The 19,449-nt window shown below is 32.9% G+C and overlaps 1 protein-coding gene and 1 long non-coding RNA gene across 2 annotated transcripts; both read right to left on the bottom strand.

Annotated features, from left to right (window-relative positions):
• Positions 1–13,970: 13,970 nt before the first annotated feature.
• On the bottom strand, positions 13,971–16,295 carry LOC121204509 (meiotic recombination protein SPO11-2). The gene is made up of 11 exons (XM_041074428.1): positions 16,156–16,295; positions 15,982–16,065; positions 15,768–15,897; positions 15,522–15,659; positions 15,320–15,408; positions 15,069–15,197; positions 14,880–14,974; positions 14,709–14,771; positions 14,461–14,537; positions 14,250–14,377; positions 13,971–14,170 (listed from the first exon to the last, which is right to left on the bottom strand). The coding sequence occupies exons 1-11, from the start codon at positions 16,234–16,236 to the stop codon at positions 14,036–14,038; spliced, it is 1,149 nt and encodes a 382-aa protein (XP_040930362.1). The 5' UTR covers positions 16,237–16,295; the 3' UTR covers positions 13,971–14,035.
• Positions 16,296–18,510: 2,215 nt separating this feature from the next.
• On the bottom strand, positions 18,511–19,126 carry LOC121204511 (uncharacterized). The gene is made up of 2 exons (XR_005899455.1): positions 18,915–19,126; positions 18,511–18,792 (listed from the first exon to the last, which is right to left on the bottom strand). It is a non-coding gene; the product is annotated as an uncharacterized lncRNA (long non-coding RNA).
• Positions 19,127–19,449: the final 323 nt, after the last annotated feature.

The raw sequence follows: 19,449 nt of genomic DNA, 5'->3' as shown, positions 1-19,449 counted from the left end.
ACAGGGCAACGTCACTCCCAGTAAATATAAGATCATCAATATAAAGGCAAACAATAATAATCTTACCTCCTTCACTAACCTTGGTAAAAAGTGTATGCTCGTATGGATATTTCTAGAAACCTTCTTTTAAAAAATAAGCTTCAATGTGTCTATACCAAGCCCTCGAAGCTTATTTCAATTCGTACAACGTCTTTTTTAATATGTATACATTGTTCTCGTTTCCATGTTTCACATATGCAGGAGGTTGATCAACAAACACTTCTTCTTTCAAATCACCATGTAAAAACACCGATTTCACATCTAATTGGAATATAGGCCATGAATTTTGGGTAGCAAGAGAAATCACCAACTTAATTGTATCATGCCGAGCAACAGGAGCAAAAACTTCTTCATAGCCGATGTTGAACTCTTACTTGTAGCCTTTAGCAACTAAACGTGCTTTGTACTTGTCAACTTCACCAATCTTTTTCAATTTTGTCCTTGTGGAAGATCTGTCAATTCCCATGTGTTGTTTCTTTCAATAAAAACGATTTCATCATCCATGGCCTTCCGCCATTTTAAGTCTTTGACAGCATCTTCAAAGACCATAGGATCACAATCTGAAAATAGAGAAAAATGAGTGAGAATATCTTCACTTTGATCAAATCTTTGTACCTCATAATCCTCCATCCATGCAGGTCACCGTCGAATTCATTGAGGTCAATCATCTCCCATGACAGAGGTTGTAAATCGTTGAGTGTCTGCTGATTATTGCACATTTTCTAAAGGTTGTGTATTCTCCAAGGGCTATTGCTCTTGTTCTCCATTTTCACCATCAAAATCAACCAGGATTTGACCTTGGTTATTGTTTTCATCACCAAACCAGAATTATTCTTCATCAAAGAACACGTCACGACTAATGACAATTTTCTTGGTGATAGGATTGTACAATTTGTACACATTTGACTGTTCACTAACACCAAGAAAAACGCACTTTTTAGTTTTGTCATCAAGTTTAGTCCTCTTTTGATAAGGAATGTGCACATATGCAACGTAACCAAATATTCTAAAATGCTCAACACTCGGTTGTTTTTCGCTCTATGCTTCTTCAAGCCTCATATTTTGAATAGTTATGGTAGGACTTCTGGTCAGCACATGAATACTCCAATTGATAGCTTCGAGCCAAAAACTTTTTGGAATACCGCTTCTTTTTAAAATGGTTCGCACCATGTTTAAAACTGTACGATTCTTCCTCTCTGAAACACCATTTTGCTGCAGGGTGTAGGCTGTAGTAAGTTTCTTTTGAATTCCATGCTCCTCACAAAAACTAAAAAATTCTTGTGAGTTGTATTCTCCACTACGATCGCTACGGAGAGTCCTAATAGGCATTCTTGCTTCCTTTTGAACAAGCGCCTTAAAACTTTTGAAAGTTAAAAAAGTTTCAGAATTATACTATAAAAAATAAACCCAGGTTTTTCGACTGTAATTATCAGTAAATGTTATAAAATAATGTTTACCATCATTTGATGTCGGATTGATAGGGCCGTATATATCAGAATGAACCAGCTCAAGCACTTTCTTCGCTCTCATTGATTTTCCTTTCAGAAAGTGGTCTCGACGTTGTTTGCCAACAACACAATCTTCACAAACTTGAGAAGGACTTTCAATTTTAGGAAGACCAGTTACCATGTTTTTCTACTGTAGCACTTTTAGATCACCAAAATTTAGGTGTCCGAATCGAAAATGCCACAGCTATGCTTCATTTTTCATTCTTGCTGAAAAGCATAATTGAGCAGCATTGTTGAGATATAGTAGGAACATCTGGTTTGTTGTCATATTTACTTGAGATACTAAGCTCAATTTTTCATCTTGAATGCGACAAACTCCGTCTTTGATAAAAATCAGATATCTCTTCTCTTGAAGCTGACCAACACTGAGCAAATTAGTTTTCAAAATCAAGAACAAAGAAAACATTAGAAATAACCTGAGTAGTATTCTCCTTAGTGTGGATTTTCACATTGCCTTTACCCAAGAAAGAAACTTTAGAATTGTCTCCAAATGAAACAGTGCTTCGAAATACTTCATCTGATTCAGAAAACATCATCTTATCTCCACACATATGATTGCTGCAACCTGTGTCTAAATACTGCGGATCTTGGTGAATTTCTTCCTTTACATGACATGCTATCAAGAGAGAAATCTCTTCTTCCTTTTCTTTTTCTGCAAAATTTGATTTCGCACAACGATTTTTGTTAAGACTAGTTCTACACTCTGATTTGTAATGACTATACCTATGATATCTGTAACATTTAATATTTGACTTGTCTACAGACTTTTGCTTGTAACCATATGAATAGTTATTGTCACGGCCTTTTGTTTCTCCCCTAGAATGAGTAGAATAATCCTCATCTGCGTTGTGGTGCTCCTTCTTGTCCTTCCATCTTGGTTTCCCACCCCTAGGACCTTTTGGATTGATTGTCGCCTTCAACGCCTGTTCTTCTTTATCTTGCTAAATAATCTTTTGTTCATGAACCAGTAAAGAACATTGTAGTTCATCAAATGTAAGGGAACCAACATCTCTTGATTCTTCTATCGAACAAACAGAAAGTTAAATTTTATTGTCATCGATCTAAGAATCTTCTCAATAATGACAATATCCTCCATTCTTTCTCCATGGATTCTCATCTTGTTGGCGATTACCATTATTCTTGATAAAAATCAGTAACCAACTTACTGGACTTCATTCTTAAGTTTTCGAATTCAATCCGAAAACCTTACAGCTGCACATGCTTCGACCTTGCATTCCCTTAATGCTTTCTCTTCATCGAGTCCCATATCTGTTTGGATGTATCTTTGCAAAGAATCGTCTCCAAACTGGCTCGATCAATGGCTTGAAAGAGATAGTTCTTGGCTTTGAGATCCTTCAACTTCAATACTTCCAATTTTGCTTTCTGTGTATCTGTCATTGCAACACCTTGCTCCGGTTCTGTCACTCTAGATTCAACAACATGCTAATACTCTTTAGACTTCAAGAAATTCTCCATTAGCATACCCCAATTGTCATAGTGATCATCAAAACGAGGAATGGCAGGTTAGACGAAGCTTTTTGCTACCATCATATGCTTATGACCTGGCTCGATACCACTGTTACAATGAAAATAAATTATCAATAGTGATAGAAGAACAGAGAAATCAATGATGTTGTGAACTACCTCACTATATATAATGACCCGAAAGTTGGGGATGTTGAAAACGTACTTCCAAGACCTCGCTTTTGTGTGTCAAACTTAAATATATTAATATTATATCTTGAGAAATTACTTTAGAAGTTAATTGAATGTTAATTTGATAAATCTTAATTTTTAAGGACTATGTTAACCATGAAAAAAGAAAAAGTTGCTAAGACTATTTGAATAAATAGCCCATTTCTTATGTTAGTTAAATAGAGTTAGTAGAAGAGTATGAGCCTAATAGGTGATATCATTAATAATTATAATAGGATAACTATTATATATATGAAAAAGAAGTGAATAAATAAAAGAAAAGGAAATAAAGTATTGAATAAATAATAAGGGATAAAGAGAGAGAAAGTGAAAAAGAAGGTAGAGAGAAGGATAGTGAAAATCTTTCTTTTCTTTTTGCTGTCGAAAATAGAAGAAGAAATTGGAGGAAAAGATGCTCAGCTATAGGGGTTGAATGCATGAACAAAACTATAAGTAAAAGTTGATTCCTTTAGCATGAAATCTATGTTTTTGATGATATAAGATTATGAGTTAGTTTACCCACATGGAAATTTTGAGAATAAATGGGAATTATGGAAATCGCCATGGATGAGAAAATGCAAAGGTTTGGGGTTATTTTGATGAATACTAAATGTCTTGATATGATGATTTAAGTATAAATTTTGTAGAGTAAATTAGTCATATTGAGTGGTGATTTTATTGATAATAATTCCTAGGGACTAAAATGTTATAAATTTAAAATAATATAGCTTAAATTGTTAATTTGGTTAAGTATAGGAATTGTCTTAATGGACTATTCTTATGTTAGAAAAATTTGGGATATATATTCACTAAGTTCATTAAGTATATAAATTATTAGTGGTATGAAATTGATTAGCAATAACTAGAAATTAGTTAAATGTTATAAATAAATTTAGCAAAGTATGATTTTTATTAAATTTATGATGTTTGGAGTTTAATAATGAAATTATGAACTTTGGTTGAGGAACGAATCAATCAGACGTGAATCGTGGAAAAACGAAAGTAACGGAATAGCTAGCGACCTCACTATTACAACTATTTTGTTAAAGTAAGTTCGTAGACTCGAACTTGATTTTTTTTTACTTCTAATTACCATTTAAATTAAGTAATGTTAAATTTTGCTCATGATATAAAATGTATCCATGTTATTGAATAATAGTAAAGAAAATAAGTGAGGAAAAATGTTTAAATAAATAATTGTATAATCCTTGATATGTTCAACTAGCGCTGGGCGCAATCTTCGTCAGCTTGTCTGACTAGTGCTAGGCACATAACCGTCGGTTAATCCGACTAGCGCTTGGCACAATTACCGTTGGTTTATCCAACTAGAGCTGGGCTTAAAATCATTATTGTCTGTATATTCGACTAGCACTGGGTGCAAATATTGTTGGTTAATCTAACCAGAGCTGGGCTCACTTTCATTATCGTCAGTTAATCCGGCTAGGCAATGGGTGCCAATTATTACTTAAATTATTAGGAGAATTGAAATCTTAATTGGTTAAGTTAGAATTTCATATTAAGAGAGTTTGGGTTGTGTTTAGTTAATAAATGAAACCTATTGATGATAAATTGATTTACATGTTACAGGTTAGATATATAGTAGAGTTGGACTCAGCATCCAGTGAGAATCCCGTCCTCAAAGTTGGTGACATTTTTTCTTTTTGTGTTTTAGCATGAACCTAGGATACAAATTTAATGATAGTGTCCTTTTGTTTAATGAACACTAGAGTACTAGTTTTTGTAAGCGTATATGATTGTAAATACTTGTTGATATTTTATACTATGTTAAAAATGATGTTTGCTCAAATGAGTTGAATATGAATGATAGATGAAGAATGTGCATTTAACAAATTCAATGTTGTATATGATAATGATACATGTTTTAAGTCTAATTTTGGGTTTATTTGAATGTTTATTATATTAGAGTCATATGCATGTGGTTGAACTTAGGTTGGTATTAATTTGGGTGAGAAATAAGGCTTGGAAAAATAGCCTATTTTTGTCTACACGGGTAGAGACACAGGCATGTGTCTCAGCTATGTGTCACACACAGCCATGCGCACGGGCGCGTGGTTTGGCTGTGTGTCCCTTGTATCTTAAAATATAGAAACAGAATGCTCAGGTAACTTCACACGGGCAAAGGCACGGCGGTGTGTCTCAGCCGTGTGTGACACACAGCCTGTCACACAAGCGTGTGACTTGGCCGTGTAACCCCTGTACCTAATTTATGAATTTTGAACCTCGAGGGCTTATATTAGAGACCATATGAATGTTTGTGAATGGTTTGTGATTTGAACGACATATGTGCATGAGATGTTTGATTGATTGAGATATAAGTCCTATAATGCTTCGTAACCCTATTTCGGCAACGGATATGAGTTTAGAGTATTACACCATATTATTCATCGAGCAGAGCTTTAAATAAGCAAAGAAAAAACAACAATGTGCTAAAAATAGAAGCACAAATATTTAAAATGAAACTAACTAATATCACTAACAATACAATCTCTAAAAATAAGGTCTGCAAACCCCAAAAATGACACGTAAACTCAACAATCGTATCCACCCTCAAGCACAACCTCAAACACAAGAAACTCATTCTAGGCAATAACCTAAAAGACATCAACCTTAGGTTGTAGTTTTTTACCCAACTTAAACATGGTGGCCATTAATATTTAAAAAAAAAAACTAAATCTTTTAAGTCCTTTTTAAGCCTTCTTCATGATTTTTCCCTATAAATTGTTCTATTTATAAAATTATTATTTTAATAAATGAATGTCATGTTAGAAAATAAGAAAAATGGATATTCATTTATTTCTAAAATTTTTATAATTTTGTAGGTATTTTTATAAAATCTTTTATATTTTTATCTAAAAATAATTTTTTAAATAATTTTTTTACTTTAAAGTTTTTTTAATTTTAAAATTTTAAGAATCAAGAGTAAATTGATAGAATGTATAAAGTTGATGACTAAATTTGTTGAACGTTTTAGAATTAGAACCAAATTAATAGAATCTATAACATGTTAAATTTGTTACCATGTCACTAAAAAAAAAGGTCACACCAATATTCCGTTAGTGGTTTAATAGAGAGTGATCAAAATATTAAATTTTGATAACATTAGTGACAAAAATATAAAATTTTAAACTTAGGTAGCGAAAATAAAAATACTCTAATAATTGGATGACGATTTATATAGTTCACCATTTAATTTTATTTTCAAAATATTTATTTATTTACATTTTCATATACTTTTTCACATTAACGAGTTAATATTCAACTTTGTATAAAATATTTAAACATATAAAAAAATTAAATTATACTAAGATTACGGCACACCTACAATGTTGGTGAAAATAGAATGTAATAAATATATTAATAAAAAATTGATATATATATATAAAATAAATTAGGCTCGGTTGAAATAGTAATGTATAAATGTTGAAAATTATAAAAGTTCGAGTTTAAATCCTATTTTGTATGAATATTTTTCTATCTAAAATATAAAAATGATAAAAATAATTCAAAATAATACATTTTTTACAATATTTAAAATAATACAATTTACTTTGTAAAATAATGATATTTTTATCAATACTCAATTAAATTGCTATTCGATTAAATAATAATATAAACTCAATCAAATAATTAATATATAATATAAATATTTATTTTTTTTAAATAACACTATTCACATTTAAATAATATATATCTTTAATGTAAAAATACGATACATTATTATTTTTTATATATTTCTAATAAAAAACGATAGCTCCTTCATGAAATTTACTTTTTATTTGTAAAAATATTTTGAGATGACGAGTAAATGAATTGTTTTTTAATGGATGTATAAATGTATTGTTTTTCTGACTTCTAATTAGGGGTGAGAAAAACTCGATTCGACTCAAAAAAATTAAAAAAAATTCTAATTTTGAGTTAAACGAATCGAGTTATTCGAGTTATTCGAGTCAACTTTAATTTTTTTTTAATTTCAAGTTTGAATCGAGTTGAGTTTTCGAATTCGAATAATTCTAATAATTCAAATATTAAACTATAATATTTTATATTTTTACCCAAAACTCTCAAATCTTTTTACTTTTCACTCAAAACTTTTACTCCCCTTCCATCCTAACCCTCCAATCTACCCAAAATTCATTTCCCACCAAAATTTTACTCTCCCATTTACTTTTTTCTCAAAATTTTACTCCCAAAAACCCTCAAAACTTTTTATTTTCCCCCAAAATTTTTACTCCCTCCACTTTTCCCCTAAAATTTTTACTTTCTTCCCATCCCACTCATATTGAATATCTATATTAAAATTGAATTATTAATTATGCCATTAAATATTCATGTTAAAATTTTATATTGGTATCAATTTCACATTTTATCTTTAAAATAACTTTTATTAAAAAATCACATTTTTACATTTAATATATTTTTTAATTCCAAAATACATAGTGACAAGAATTTGAAAATAATTGAAACAACTAAGCAAGCAAAGAAGCTAACCCGTATATAAAAGATTAATAAATAAATTATGAGGTGGTGAAAGTTAATAAAAATTTTGGTTAAGGTGGACAAATTTTATTATGATGGGTGGACAAAATTATTTTTTAAAATTTAACTCGAACAAATATATTATTCAATTCAAATTCCATCTCACTCAACTCAATTCGAGAAAATTTCAAATTAAATTAGGATGATAAAATATAATTCGTCAACTTGAAATTTTTTCTTTCGATTTGATCGAACGCTCAACCCTACTTCTGATGTTAATGTCTAAATTTATTATGTTATTTTAATTGCCATAATTTAATAATTATGGATTATATTTTAAATTGTAAACTAAATTTATCATTCTGAAGGAATTAAAAAAATTTTAGTAGACATTTTGTTTAAAAAGTGTTTTAGATTTCAAAATATTACTTTCACCTCATAGTCCAAAATTTTAACCCAACCCAAACATTTTGTTTTGGGCAACTTCATAGATTTTAAAATTTATAGAGTGAAGTTTTTATTTTTGAAGTTAATTTTGAGTTTGTTAAATATAATATTTTTTAATCATAATACATAAGTTGTCAAAAAGTTATCAACAAATGTTAAATGTAGTGGTAAGATGTATTGTATTTTTAAAAAGAAAGTATAAGTTTGAACTCTAAAGAAGACATTGTTAAAAGAAGTAATTACGAATACCGATTATGAATGATAAAATAGATATAAAAGATAAAAAAATGTCAACAAGATTTTTAATCGATTAAAAACTCAGCTGATATTTTTTTTATTTCTATTTGATATTTTAAATATTTTATTTAATTAAATTTATTTACTTTATAATTTACTTATTTTTAAAAAAATTATATTAATTTGATATTTTTTGTACACGAATGTAAATTTCATTTAATATGTAGTTTATCAATATTGGTTATTGATATAAAAAAAAAGTTATCATTGAAAATGTTATCATGATCCAAAACTTTTTAGAACAATATTAAAAGAAAAATCAGATAAAAAGTATCCATTTAAACTGTACTTACGTAATTAAAGTTAAAAAGTAATAAAATCATTGTTTAATATTTTATATTATAAATAGTAAATATTATTATTAAAACATTAAATTTATATTTATAAAAAATAATTATTAATTGGTATATTTTTAAACAAAGATTTCAACTAATGAATTGTGTACAACAATGGATAATACACACACACAAAAAAATGTAATTCTTATATTCTTTTAGCAACCTGTATATGCAGAAACTGACAAGAAGTATATTGGAACCCACTCATTGTTTGAAAAGTCAAAAAGGGTGGGCACCGAAAGTAGAAAGTAAAATTGGTTGGCAAGTTGGGTTAAAAGTTGGCATGGGATAATTGCAATTTTGGTCCCTAATTGTATAGGGACATTGCAAGTTGATCCTTGAACCTCAACTATAAATAGGCCTAACCATTTCTTACTTTCTTCATCCCATAATTGCCATTCTCTACTTAAGGCATTATTCTCTCTCTCTATTAGTAAATTTCACTTGTAATTTTTGGAGTGAAATATATTTGGTAGTGCCCGAGGACGTAGGCAAAATTTGCTGAACCTCGTTAAAATTCTGGTGTTCTTTATTATTTGTTTTGCATATTTTGTGAATGTGATTGTAGTGATTTATTGTGTTATTAAATTACGATAGAGGGATATTTTGGCTAGGAAAGACTTGGTATTTAAGTGATCTTCGTGATCTACCTCTCTTTCCTGGGAATTGAACTTAGTGTGATTTTTCAGTACAATAATTTTACTCTTTCACACGCTTCCGCGCAACAATTGGTATCAGAGCCAGGTTCGTACTTGGGGAATACGACCGTTTACGGTACTATTCACGTATACGGCACTATTCACGTATACGGTACTATTCACGTATACGGCACTATTCACGTATACGGTACTGTTCACGTATACAGTAGTTGGGATTGAGGAGAAAAATGGCAGCAGCATCGTCATCAGCAAGGACTACTGTGACAAATGCAAAATTTGAAGTAGAGAAATTTGACGGTACCAATAATTTTGGTATGTGGCAATGTGAGATCCTGGATGTCTTATGTCAGCAAGAGCTAGATATAGCCCTTGAAGAAAAACCTGACAAGATGGATGACAAGGAGTGGGCCAAGATATAGATCTGAGACTCGAAAGAAAGATAAAAGAGATCACAGAGATACAACCGCAGAAGTCTTAACAGTAAGAGGTCGTTCACACAGCAGCAAATCTGGTAGAAGGGGAAAGTCCAAAGGGAGACCCGCCAAAGATGAATGTGCCTTTTGCCGTGAAAAAGGGCATTGGAAAAAGAATTGTCTTAAGCTACAAAAGGGCAAGGCTATTTCTAATGCATGTGTAGCGGAGCATGATGAGGAGTCAGACTTTAGCTTGGTTGGCATGGCAATGGCATGTCAAACGTATGAGTGGATTTTGGATTCAGGATGTATTTACCATATGTGTCCTAATAAGGACTGGTTTTCTAGTCTTAAAGAGCTAGAAGGTGGAATTGTTCTTATGGGCAATGATAGTGCTTGTAAGACAATGTGAGTGGGTACAGTCCAATTGAAGAATCACGACGGCTCAATCCAAGTCTTGACAGATGTTCGCTACGTACCTAGCCTGAAGAAAAATCTCATCTCATTAGGTGCCCTAGAATCTAAAGGGCTCACAATCACTTTGAGAGATGGATTACTAAAAGTAGTAGCTGGGCAACTGACGGTGATGAAAGGCACAAGAAGAAATAACTTGTATTTTTTAAATGGAAGTACAGTTATTGGATCAACATCAACAGTTTCTACAAAAGATGTAGATTCAGAGGCTACCAGATTATGGCATATGCGATTGGGACATGCTGGTGAAAAAGCTTTGCAGACATTGGTGAAGCAAGGCTTATTGAAAGGTGCAAATTCTTGCAAAATGGAATTCTGTGAACAGTGTGTTCTGGGCAAGCAGAAGAGGGTAAAATTTGGTCCAGCAATTCACAATACGAAAGGAATTCTGGACTACGTTCACAGTGATGTGTGGGGACCTACCAAAGTAGCTTCTTTGGGAGGTATGCACTATTTTGTTACTTTTGTTGATGATTATTCAAGAAAAGTATGGGTGTATCTAATGAAAAGAAAAAGTGAAGTTTTGGATGCATTTCTGAAATGGAAGAAGATGGTGGAGACTCTGGTCGAAAGGTCAAACGACTTCGATCAGATAATGGTACTGAGTACAAAAATGATCCATTTCTACAAGTATGCCAAGATGAAGGCATTGTGCGACACTTCACTGTTCGGGATACACCACAGCAAAATGGGGTGGCAGAACGAATGAATCGAACTATACTGGAGAAAGTTCGATGTATGTTGTCCAATGCTGGATTGGGCAAAGAATTTTGGGCTGAGGCAGTTACATATGCGTGTCATCTAATTAACCGTTTGCCATCAGCTGCAATAAATGAAAAAACTCCTATGGAGATGTGGACTGGTAAATCTGCTACTGATTATGATTCTTTGCATGTATTTGGTTTCACTGCATATTATCATGTAAAAGAATCTAAGTTAGACCCAAGAGCAAAGAAAGCATTATTCTTGGGTATAACTGATGGAGTAAAAGGATATCGTCTCTGGTGTCCTGATACAAGGAAGATTGTTTTCAGTAGAGATGTGACTTTTGATGAATCAACCATGTTGAAGTACAAGGATTCACAAAAGGATGACAAAACCAGTAGTACTTTGCAGCAGGTGGAGCTTGAAAAGGTTAACGATGATCCAGCTAATATTGAAGGGACAAATGATGAAGAGGTTCCTACCCAAGAACCTCTACAGCAACAAGATTCAATTGCATATAGAAGGCCAAGAAGAGAGATTCGTAAGCCTGCTCGCTTTGATGATATAGTGGCCTATGCACTTCCAATTACAGATGATGATGTTCCTTCTACTTACACAGAAGTAATAAGTAACCCTGATGGTGTAAAGTGGAAGCAAGCAATGAATGAAGAAATGCAGTCTCTTCATAAAAATAAGACCTGGGAGTTGGTGACACTACCCAAGGGAAAGAAGACAATTGGATGCAAATGGGTATATGCAAAGAAGGAAGGATTTCCTGATAAAAATGAAATTCGATACAAGGCTAGATTAGTAGCAAAGGGTTACGCTCAGAAAGAAGGAATAGACTACAATGAAGTGTTTTCTCCAGTTGTGAAGCATTCGTCTATTCGGATTTTGCTAGCCTTGGTTGCGCAATATGATCTTGAACTAGTTCAGCTTGATGTGAAGACCGCGTTTTTACACGGTGATTTGGAAGAGGAAATCTATATGACTCAGCCAGATGTTCAAGGTTGCTGGAAAAGAAAATTGGGTTTGCAAACTGACAAAGTCGCTTTATGGATTGAAGCAATCTCCGAGGCAGTGGTACAAGCGATTTGATCAGTTCATGAAAGGGCAAAGGTACACAAGAAGTAAATTTGATTATTGCGTGTATTTTCAGAAGCTACAAGAAGGAACTTTCATATACTTGCTCTTATATGTTGATGATATGCTAATAGCATCTAAGAGCAAAGTTGAGATTGAAAGATTGAAGACTCAACTCAATCTCGAGTTTGAGATGAAAGATCTAGGAGAAGCTAAAAAGATTCTCGGCATGGAAATATGGAGAGATAAAGCTCATGATAGAGTTAGCTTGTCTCAGAAGCAGTATTTGAAAAAGGTACTACAGCAGTTTGGCATGAACGAGCAGACAAAACCTGTAAGTACCCCGTTGGCTTCTCATTTCAAGCTTTCTGCACAACTATCTCCTTCGACGAATACGGAACGAGAATACATGTTGCAAGTTCCGTATTCTAATGCAGTGGGTAGCTTGATGTATGCAATGGTGTGTACAAGACCCGACATTTCACAGGCAGTTAGTATAATGAGCAGGTATATGCATAATCCTGGAAAAGGACATTGGCAAGCTGTGAAATGGATTCTACGGTATATTCAGAAGACCGTGGATGTTGGATTACTGTTCAAGCAGGATAATACACTTGGTAAAGGTGTTATTGGGTACGTTGATTCTGACTATGCCGGTGATTTGGACAAGCGAAGATCAACCACCGGTTATGTGTTTACACTTGCTGGAGGACCAATAAGTTGGAAGTCTACACTACAGTCTACAGTTGCATTGTCAACCACAGAAGCCGAGTACATGGCTGTAACAGAGGCTGTAAAGGAGGCTATTTGGTTACAAGGTATGGCTAAAACCTTGGGGTTGGTTCAGGAGCATATTAACGTGTATTGTGATAGTCAAAGTGCTATTCATTTAGTAAAGAATCAAGTCTATCATGCACGTACAAAACATATCGACGTACGATTCCATTTTGTGCGGGAAATTATTGAAGAGGGGAAAATTTGTCTTCAGAAGATCAAAACTGCAGATAATCCCACAGATATGATGACCAAGGTGGTAACATCAACCAAGTTCGAACATTGTTTGAACTTGATTAATATCCTGCAAGTTTAACAGTTGAAGAAGGCACTGTCAAGTATTGTTGTCAAAGGCAGAAAGAATTGTGTGAAGATAAGATTATCCTAATCAAATCTTCAAGGTGGAGATTATTGGAACCCACCCATTGTTTGAAAAGTCAAAAAGGGTGGGCACCGAAAGTAGAAAGTAAAATTGGTTGGCAAGTTGGGTTAAAAGTTGGCATGGGATAATTGCAATTTTGGTCCCTAATTGTATAGGGACATTGCAAGTTGATCCTTGAACCTCAACTATAAATAGGCCTAACCATTTCTTACTTTCTTCATCCCATAATTGCCATTCTCTACTTAAGGCATTATTCTCTCTCTCTATTAGTAAATTTCACTTGTAATTTTTGGAGTGAAATATATTTGGTAGTGCCCGAGGACGTAGGCAAAATTTGCTGAACCTCATTAAAATTCTGGTGTTCTTTATTATTTGTTTTGCATATTTTGTGAATGTGATTGTAGTGATTTATTGTGCTATTAAATTACGATAGAGGGATATTCTGGCTAGGAAAGACTTGGTATTTAAGTGATCTTCGTGATCTACCTCTCTTTCCTGGGAATTGAACTTAGTGTGATTTTTCAGTACAATAATTTTACTCTTTCACATGCTTCCGCGCAACAAAGTATGCTGGCAATATTAAAGAATTTCATAGCATCGGCCAATTATTATGGCCATGCTAACTCTGCCAGCTCTTTTACGAGTAAACCCAACAGATATTTAGAAATTATTTATATCAATGGAAGTTTTGATTCATGGTTCTCTAACAATTCCTATTTTTTTTTCAGATGTAATTGGCTTGTACAATTTTCTTTGCTAAATACTTAACTAAATAATCGTATCCGTTAAAATATAGAGCTTCGATCTCTGCTCCCTGACCACTCTGCATCATTACTGCCAACTCTTGCCGATAATTATCCTGTGGAAAACCAATTCAAGTCTCAAAAATATGAAGACAATAGGTTATCTTATCTATTGGGTGATTCAGGGTACTGAACCCTCAAGATTGTAGAGGAAATCAAGCTTCTCGCAATTTGGAGGTCCCGTGGCTTTAGTGGAGCTAAAGACTGTTGAGGTATCAGTTGGAGATCATCCCCTCGCAGTCCCAGCCACTTCACGTTGCAAGCTGAATGGTGCCATAACAAATAATTTCAGTTTTTACATCTTAAACAAGAAGAAAAAATAGATGGCCTGACTGCAAGAAAGTACCATATCTATATGCCTCTAGGCCCATCCCTATGCTTCCAAACTTGTAGGTACTCAATATTGCTAATCCAGCTGGGTTCCTGAAAGTTTCAAATTTGAAGTTCACCAGTGTCTATTCTGCCCATCTATTAACGGAGTTCAAGAATGAAACAGTACTATTTTGTGCTGAAACTAGCTAAGCTAACTACTTTGAAATACTACTATCGCTTAATTGAAAAAACAAGTCCTTGGTTCTTGTAGCCGATCCATACCAGTCAACCAGCGCTAAAATTGGCAAATCTGGAAAAGCCCGACTCATTCGGTGAAGAAGAAATCTATAATGACATCCAAGGTCGTGATTACAATGACAATAGGCTTAGTAAGGTAGAAACGGTTAAAGCAAATTCATGGAATGGTTTTGAGTTTGAACACATATCGATTACCTTGTGGCTATATCAGGGTAGCCTTTTGCTGTTAGAAGAATGCTTGGAATCTGGTTAAATACATTATCCTCAGCCAATCGCTGGAATATTGCGTGCTTTAAAAACAAAAGCATGGCAAATGTCGTTTAATTGGATGTAGGTATCATAAATTCATAGTGATGTCTGATTGGATTTCAATGAAAAAACCACCTTTTCTACTACAACAATATACCGGGCATCCGTCTTCATACTCAAGCTCTCTAACAAATTCAGGTCACCTGAAATTGCGTATCCAGAAGAGCCACAAGCAGAGCAATCAACAGCCTCTTGGTTTGGCTCCTATCACATGGTTAATGAAACCAAATAAGCAAGTGGCATATGAAATTTCATCAATTCTTTTCCTCAATATGATTAATGATATTTGCAATGCAATAAAATAAGCAGGAAAGATATTGAAGTACCTGAAGTAAGATGCGCCCAGCAACAAGTCCTTTTCTAGATGCCATGATTCCTAGACTGTAACGGCTGCACCGAAGCAATGCTACAACATCTTTGGCACAAAGTTCTCAATCAATTCAAGCATTAAGATGATAATAAAAAAATTTACACTGAACACAAACTTCTTATCTTATTAATAAACGAGTAAGAACTTAGATAATTGACCTTGGATTGTCCTATTGACCTGCAATTGAGATGAGAAGTAATGGGGTGAATCACAAAGCAACTTGTAAAATAGTTCCCTCTGCGTAACTCGCTTATCTTGAATTAGGATTTCAAAGCACATTTCCATAACCTTCCACACTGCATTTTTAGTAAAGATAAGGTCAAGAACCAATTTAATTTAGAACAAAAATGGAAAAAAAAAAAAGTGGTAAACTTAAACCTTAAAACCATTACAAAAGCAAATACCTCTAATAAAGGCCTTAGTAGCGTTGGCTTTCATCAATGATCTTGAACAAAAAGAGTGAGACAGAAAAATCCACGAAACATCAGTCAAGATCCCTTCACTCACTCTACTATTACTCGACTTCCTATTGATCTATATAGTAATCGGGAGAAAAAACCTTCAGAAAATATTTCCTCAATTTTCTCAGCAACCAAACAAAGAGAGAAATCTAGTTACCAGAGGGAGATCGGAGATTGCCGGATCAGGAGAGCTCAAGATCTTGAGGAAATTGAGGACAACGACTTGGATTCTGGCTGGAACCTGAAAGAGATTTATTTTTTCATCTATTTGGATAATTGGCAAAAGAGGACCAAAAAGATTATTAATATAGGGTAGATGAAGAAAGGTTACCTCATGAGGAAGGAGGATGTCTGCGAAACAGTGCTGTTGATCGGAGAAGAATTTCATGTCGGATTTGCTGAGATCGTCCATTTTTTCTTTTTGTTGATTAGAAGAATTGGCGCGAAATTAGATTGGTTTTTTGAAATGACGGTGATTCTGTAATTATAACGGTGACTGGGCTCCATGGGCTTCTTTGTTTATCACTCAAAATTCAAGGTGGATTATTTTAGGGCGTATAAGATTTTCAGATTCAAAACCCCAAAATCCTCTACAATAAAATTGAACTGTTTCTAGTCCATGTTGTGGATTCAATTCATATATCTAATTTTATCTATTTTACTTCATGTAGTGTTCGAATTTTGAAATTTCAATCAGATCCATTAAATGATATTTTGCTATTAGCCTCATACAGAGGCGAATTTAAGGGAGGCCGGCCCTGCCAACCCCCCTTTAAAATAAAAAAATTATCATTTAAGTCTTTTAAAATTTTAAATTAGTAAATATAAATTGTACTTTGGCCCATTAAAATTATAAAATTTAATTTAATCTTTTAAAAATTATAAAGATATAAATTATAAAAAATTAAAATTTCATTTAGCCCCCTAAAAATTTGTTCTGACTTTGCCCCTCGCCTCATACTATGTGGAAGTTGTGGATTAAGTACATGTTCTCTAATTTGATCGTTTTTAGTCTTTATACTTTTCATATTTTGAAATTTAAGTTCTAACCAAGGTTTTTGGAATCGGATTGGTGATCAAACTAATTAGGCCATCGATTCACTAGTTCAACTGGTTCATCTAGTTCAATTAAATAAATTACTAAAAATTATAAAAAAAAAAAATATGATTAAATTGTCAATTCAACAATCCGTATCAATTCTGAGGTCAATCAGTTTGATGCCTCTCTCCGAACCAGTATCTCGGTTGGTCCGGTTCAAACAACCATAGTCCTAGCTCAAATGGTAGTTGCGATATCCATAAACTAAACTAACATTGTCTTTTTGTAAGTATTATGACCATTCTAATGTGTGTGCTTAATTTGGTCCACTTTAGTACTTGAAGTTAACAACTAGATTCATTTTAATCCTTGAACTTAGATTTTGTAAATTTTGAGATTGTCCTATATCATTAACTAAAACTTTTAAAAAAATTAAGTGGTGACATGGTATAATTTCAAATTGTCGCGTCATCACACTTTTACAAAATCCAAGTTTAAGTCCTAAAATGAATCTATTTTCCAAGTCCAAGTATCAAAGTGAAAACACAAAAAAAATTATTAATACCAAAGTGGATTTGTTTGTCAAGTTTAGGGGCCAAAATTTATTTTAACTTTATGTGAAAATAGCAAATTGACATGGCATTACACATTTGATAATATGTTTGTCCTATGAGATTTTAGAAATAGCAAAATTTAACTTAACAAATTTAAAGGATACCATTTTGGTCTAGATTAAAATTTCAAAGTTTAAAAAATAAAAAGACTAAAAATGACCAAATTAGAGTGTAAGGACTAAATTTATAACTTAAGCATGGTATAGGGACTAATAGCTAAATTTGTCCAAATTAAAATTGTTGACTTGAAACAATTGCTAAGTGTACCAAATGTGAAAATAGTAACAACAAATTATGAGTAGAAGTTACTATAAAAATGAGCAATTCTGCAAAAACTGTGACAGGCACAATGTAAATATGGGAAGTTTATTTATACAGTTCGATTTTCCTACGTTTACGGAGCTTATCTTAGTGAGAATAATCTACTATTTTTTAATCCAATACAATTAGTGATCCTAATTCTAACACATGCCAATAAAAAAAATCAATCTTATATATCTAAAGGCTAGACATCTCACCACTAAATTTTCAAAAAAAAAAAAAACTTAGTCAATAAACTTATAACACAAAAAATTTTCAATAACAGATAAGGCATCATCCCATACAAATCTCGATTTCAGTATTAATTGCAAATTAATATGAATCATTGGTTACATTCAAATTAGTACCTACTTAAGTTAGCGGCATATGCTAGCTACTTTTTGATTTCCTTTTCATTATGATTCTCTGACAGATCCTTCGTAGAGTTTTCAACAGCAAGATGTTATAAGTTCTCCAGAAACCACCTCTAAAGCATTAGATGAAAACCCTTTCGATCCTCAGTTTACTCCATATTCGACACCTATCACCCTTACTCAACCACTCTACTATAATAACACCCAACATTACCATTCTCTTTCTCACCCTATAACCAAACCAAATACATCCAGCTTTATAATGATTTCTTACATAAATCTTTTAAATATATTATCATTGGGAAAACTTCATTGTAGTTATTAAACAATTGATTCACATCTACTAATTTCAGCCGAAAGAATCCGAAAAATAGAGTAGTGCATCATCTTTATTCGGATATATTGGGCAGAAACCCATCAAGGTAAAAATCTCTCTTTTTTTGTTTTTGTTTTTGTTCATGGCATTGAGTATATTCAACTTATTGCTTGTTTGAAATTTAATGTTAAAAAAACAAAAAGGAGCTATTATAGGTGCAGCAGCTCAGAAGGATGGATGACAAGGAAACAAGTTGAGCGTAGCTGTTGGGATCAGATATACAGCCATGGCCTCCTCACTCGCCCAAACTCACTTTCTGGAAGCACTGGCAGAGCAAGTAAGTCGTCAACATTAGCCGTAAGTAAAGAAACCCATGAAGTAGAAGAAAAGGTTCTTTATCCAAAACCATAAACCAACTACAAGAGACGGTAAAATTAGAGGACTTACAAATGGTTGAAGAAGGTGATCAATGCCACAAAATTCTCACGCCACACCTAATGACATGTTGAGTGAGGAATTACTTCAAAGTTTAGAGAATTTTGACTACTTTCCCTCTTTGTCTCAAGATTCATGAATCCCTAACCTTAACTGGCGGTAGCGGATGGCAACCACAAGCTCTCTACTCCTTTGGATTTTGTTTTGTTTTTATAAGCTTTCCCTTCTGCACTGTCAAATGGAATTTATACCAAAAAAAAAAAACCTCTTTGAATTATAAATAAGCGATGGAATTAATTACAGTTAAAATAACAAATCATATATAAACCTTGACCTAACGAAATCAATGGTCATTTCTCAAAACTAAATATAAATAAATTTATTTTACTAACAGGGATTATAACTTGAAATATGCGGATTTTTTTAATTAGGGTTTTGGGTAGTATTTTTAAAAAAATTAAGGAAGTAGATCGATTTTTTGAGAGAGAAAGGGAAAGTGTGCCTTTAATTTTGTTAGGTTTAGGGTTAGGGTTTTTAGATTGATACT

The sequence above is a fragment of the Gossypium hirsutum genome, chromosome A08 (assembly GCF_007990345.1).
Source record: "Gossypium hirsutum isolate 1008001.06 chromosome A08, Gossypium_hirsutum_v2.1, whole genome shotgun sequence".
NCBI lineage: Eukaryota > Viridiplantae > Streptophyta > Magnoliopsida > Malvales > Malvaceae > Gossypium > Gossypium hirsutum.
This window is presented reverse-complemented; position numbering and strand designations above follow the sequence as displayed.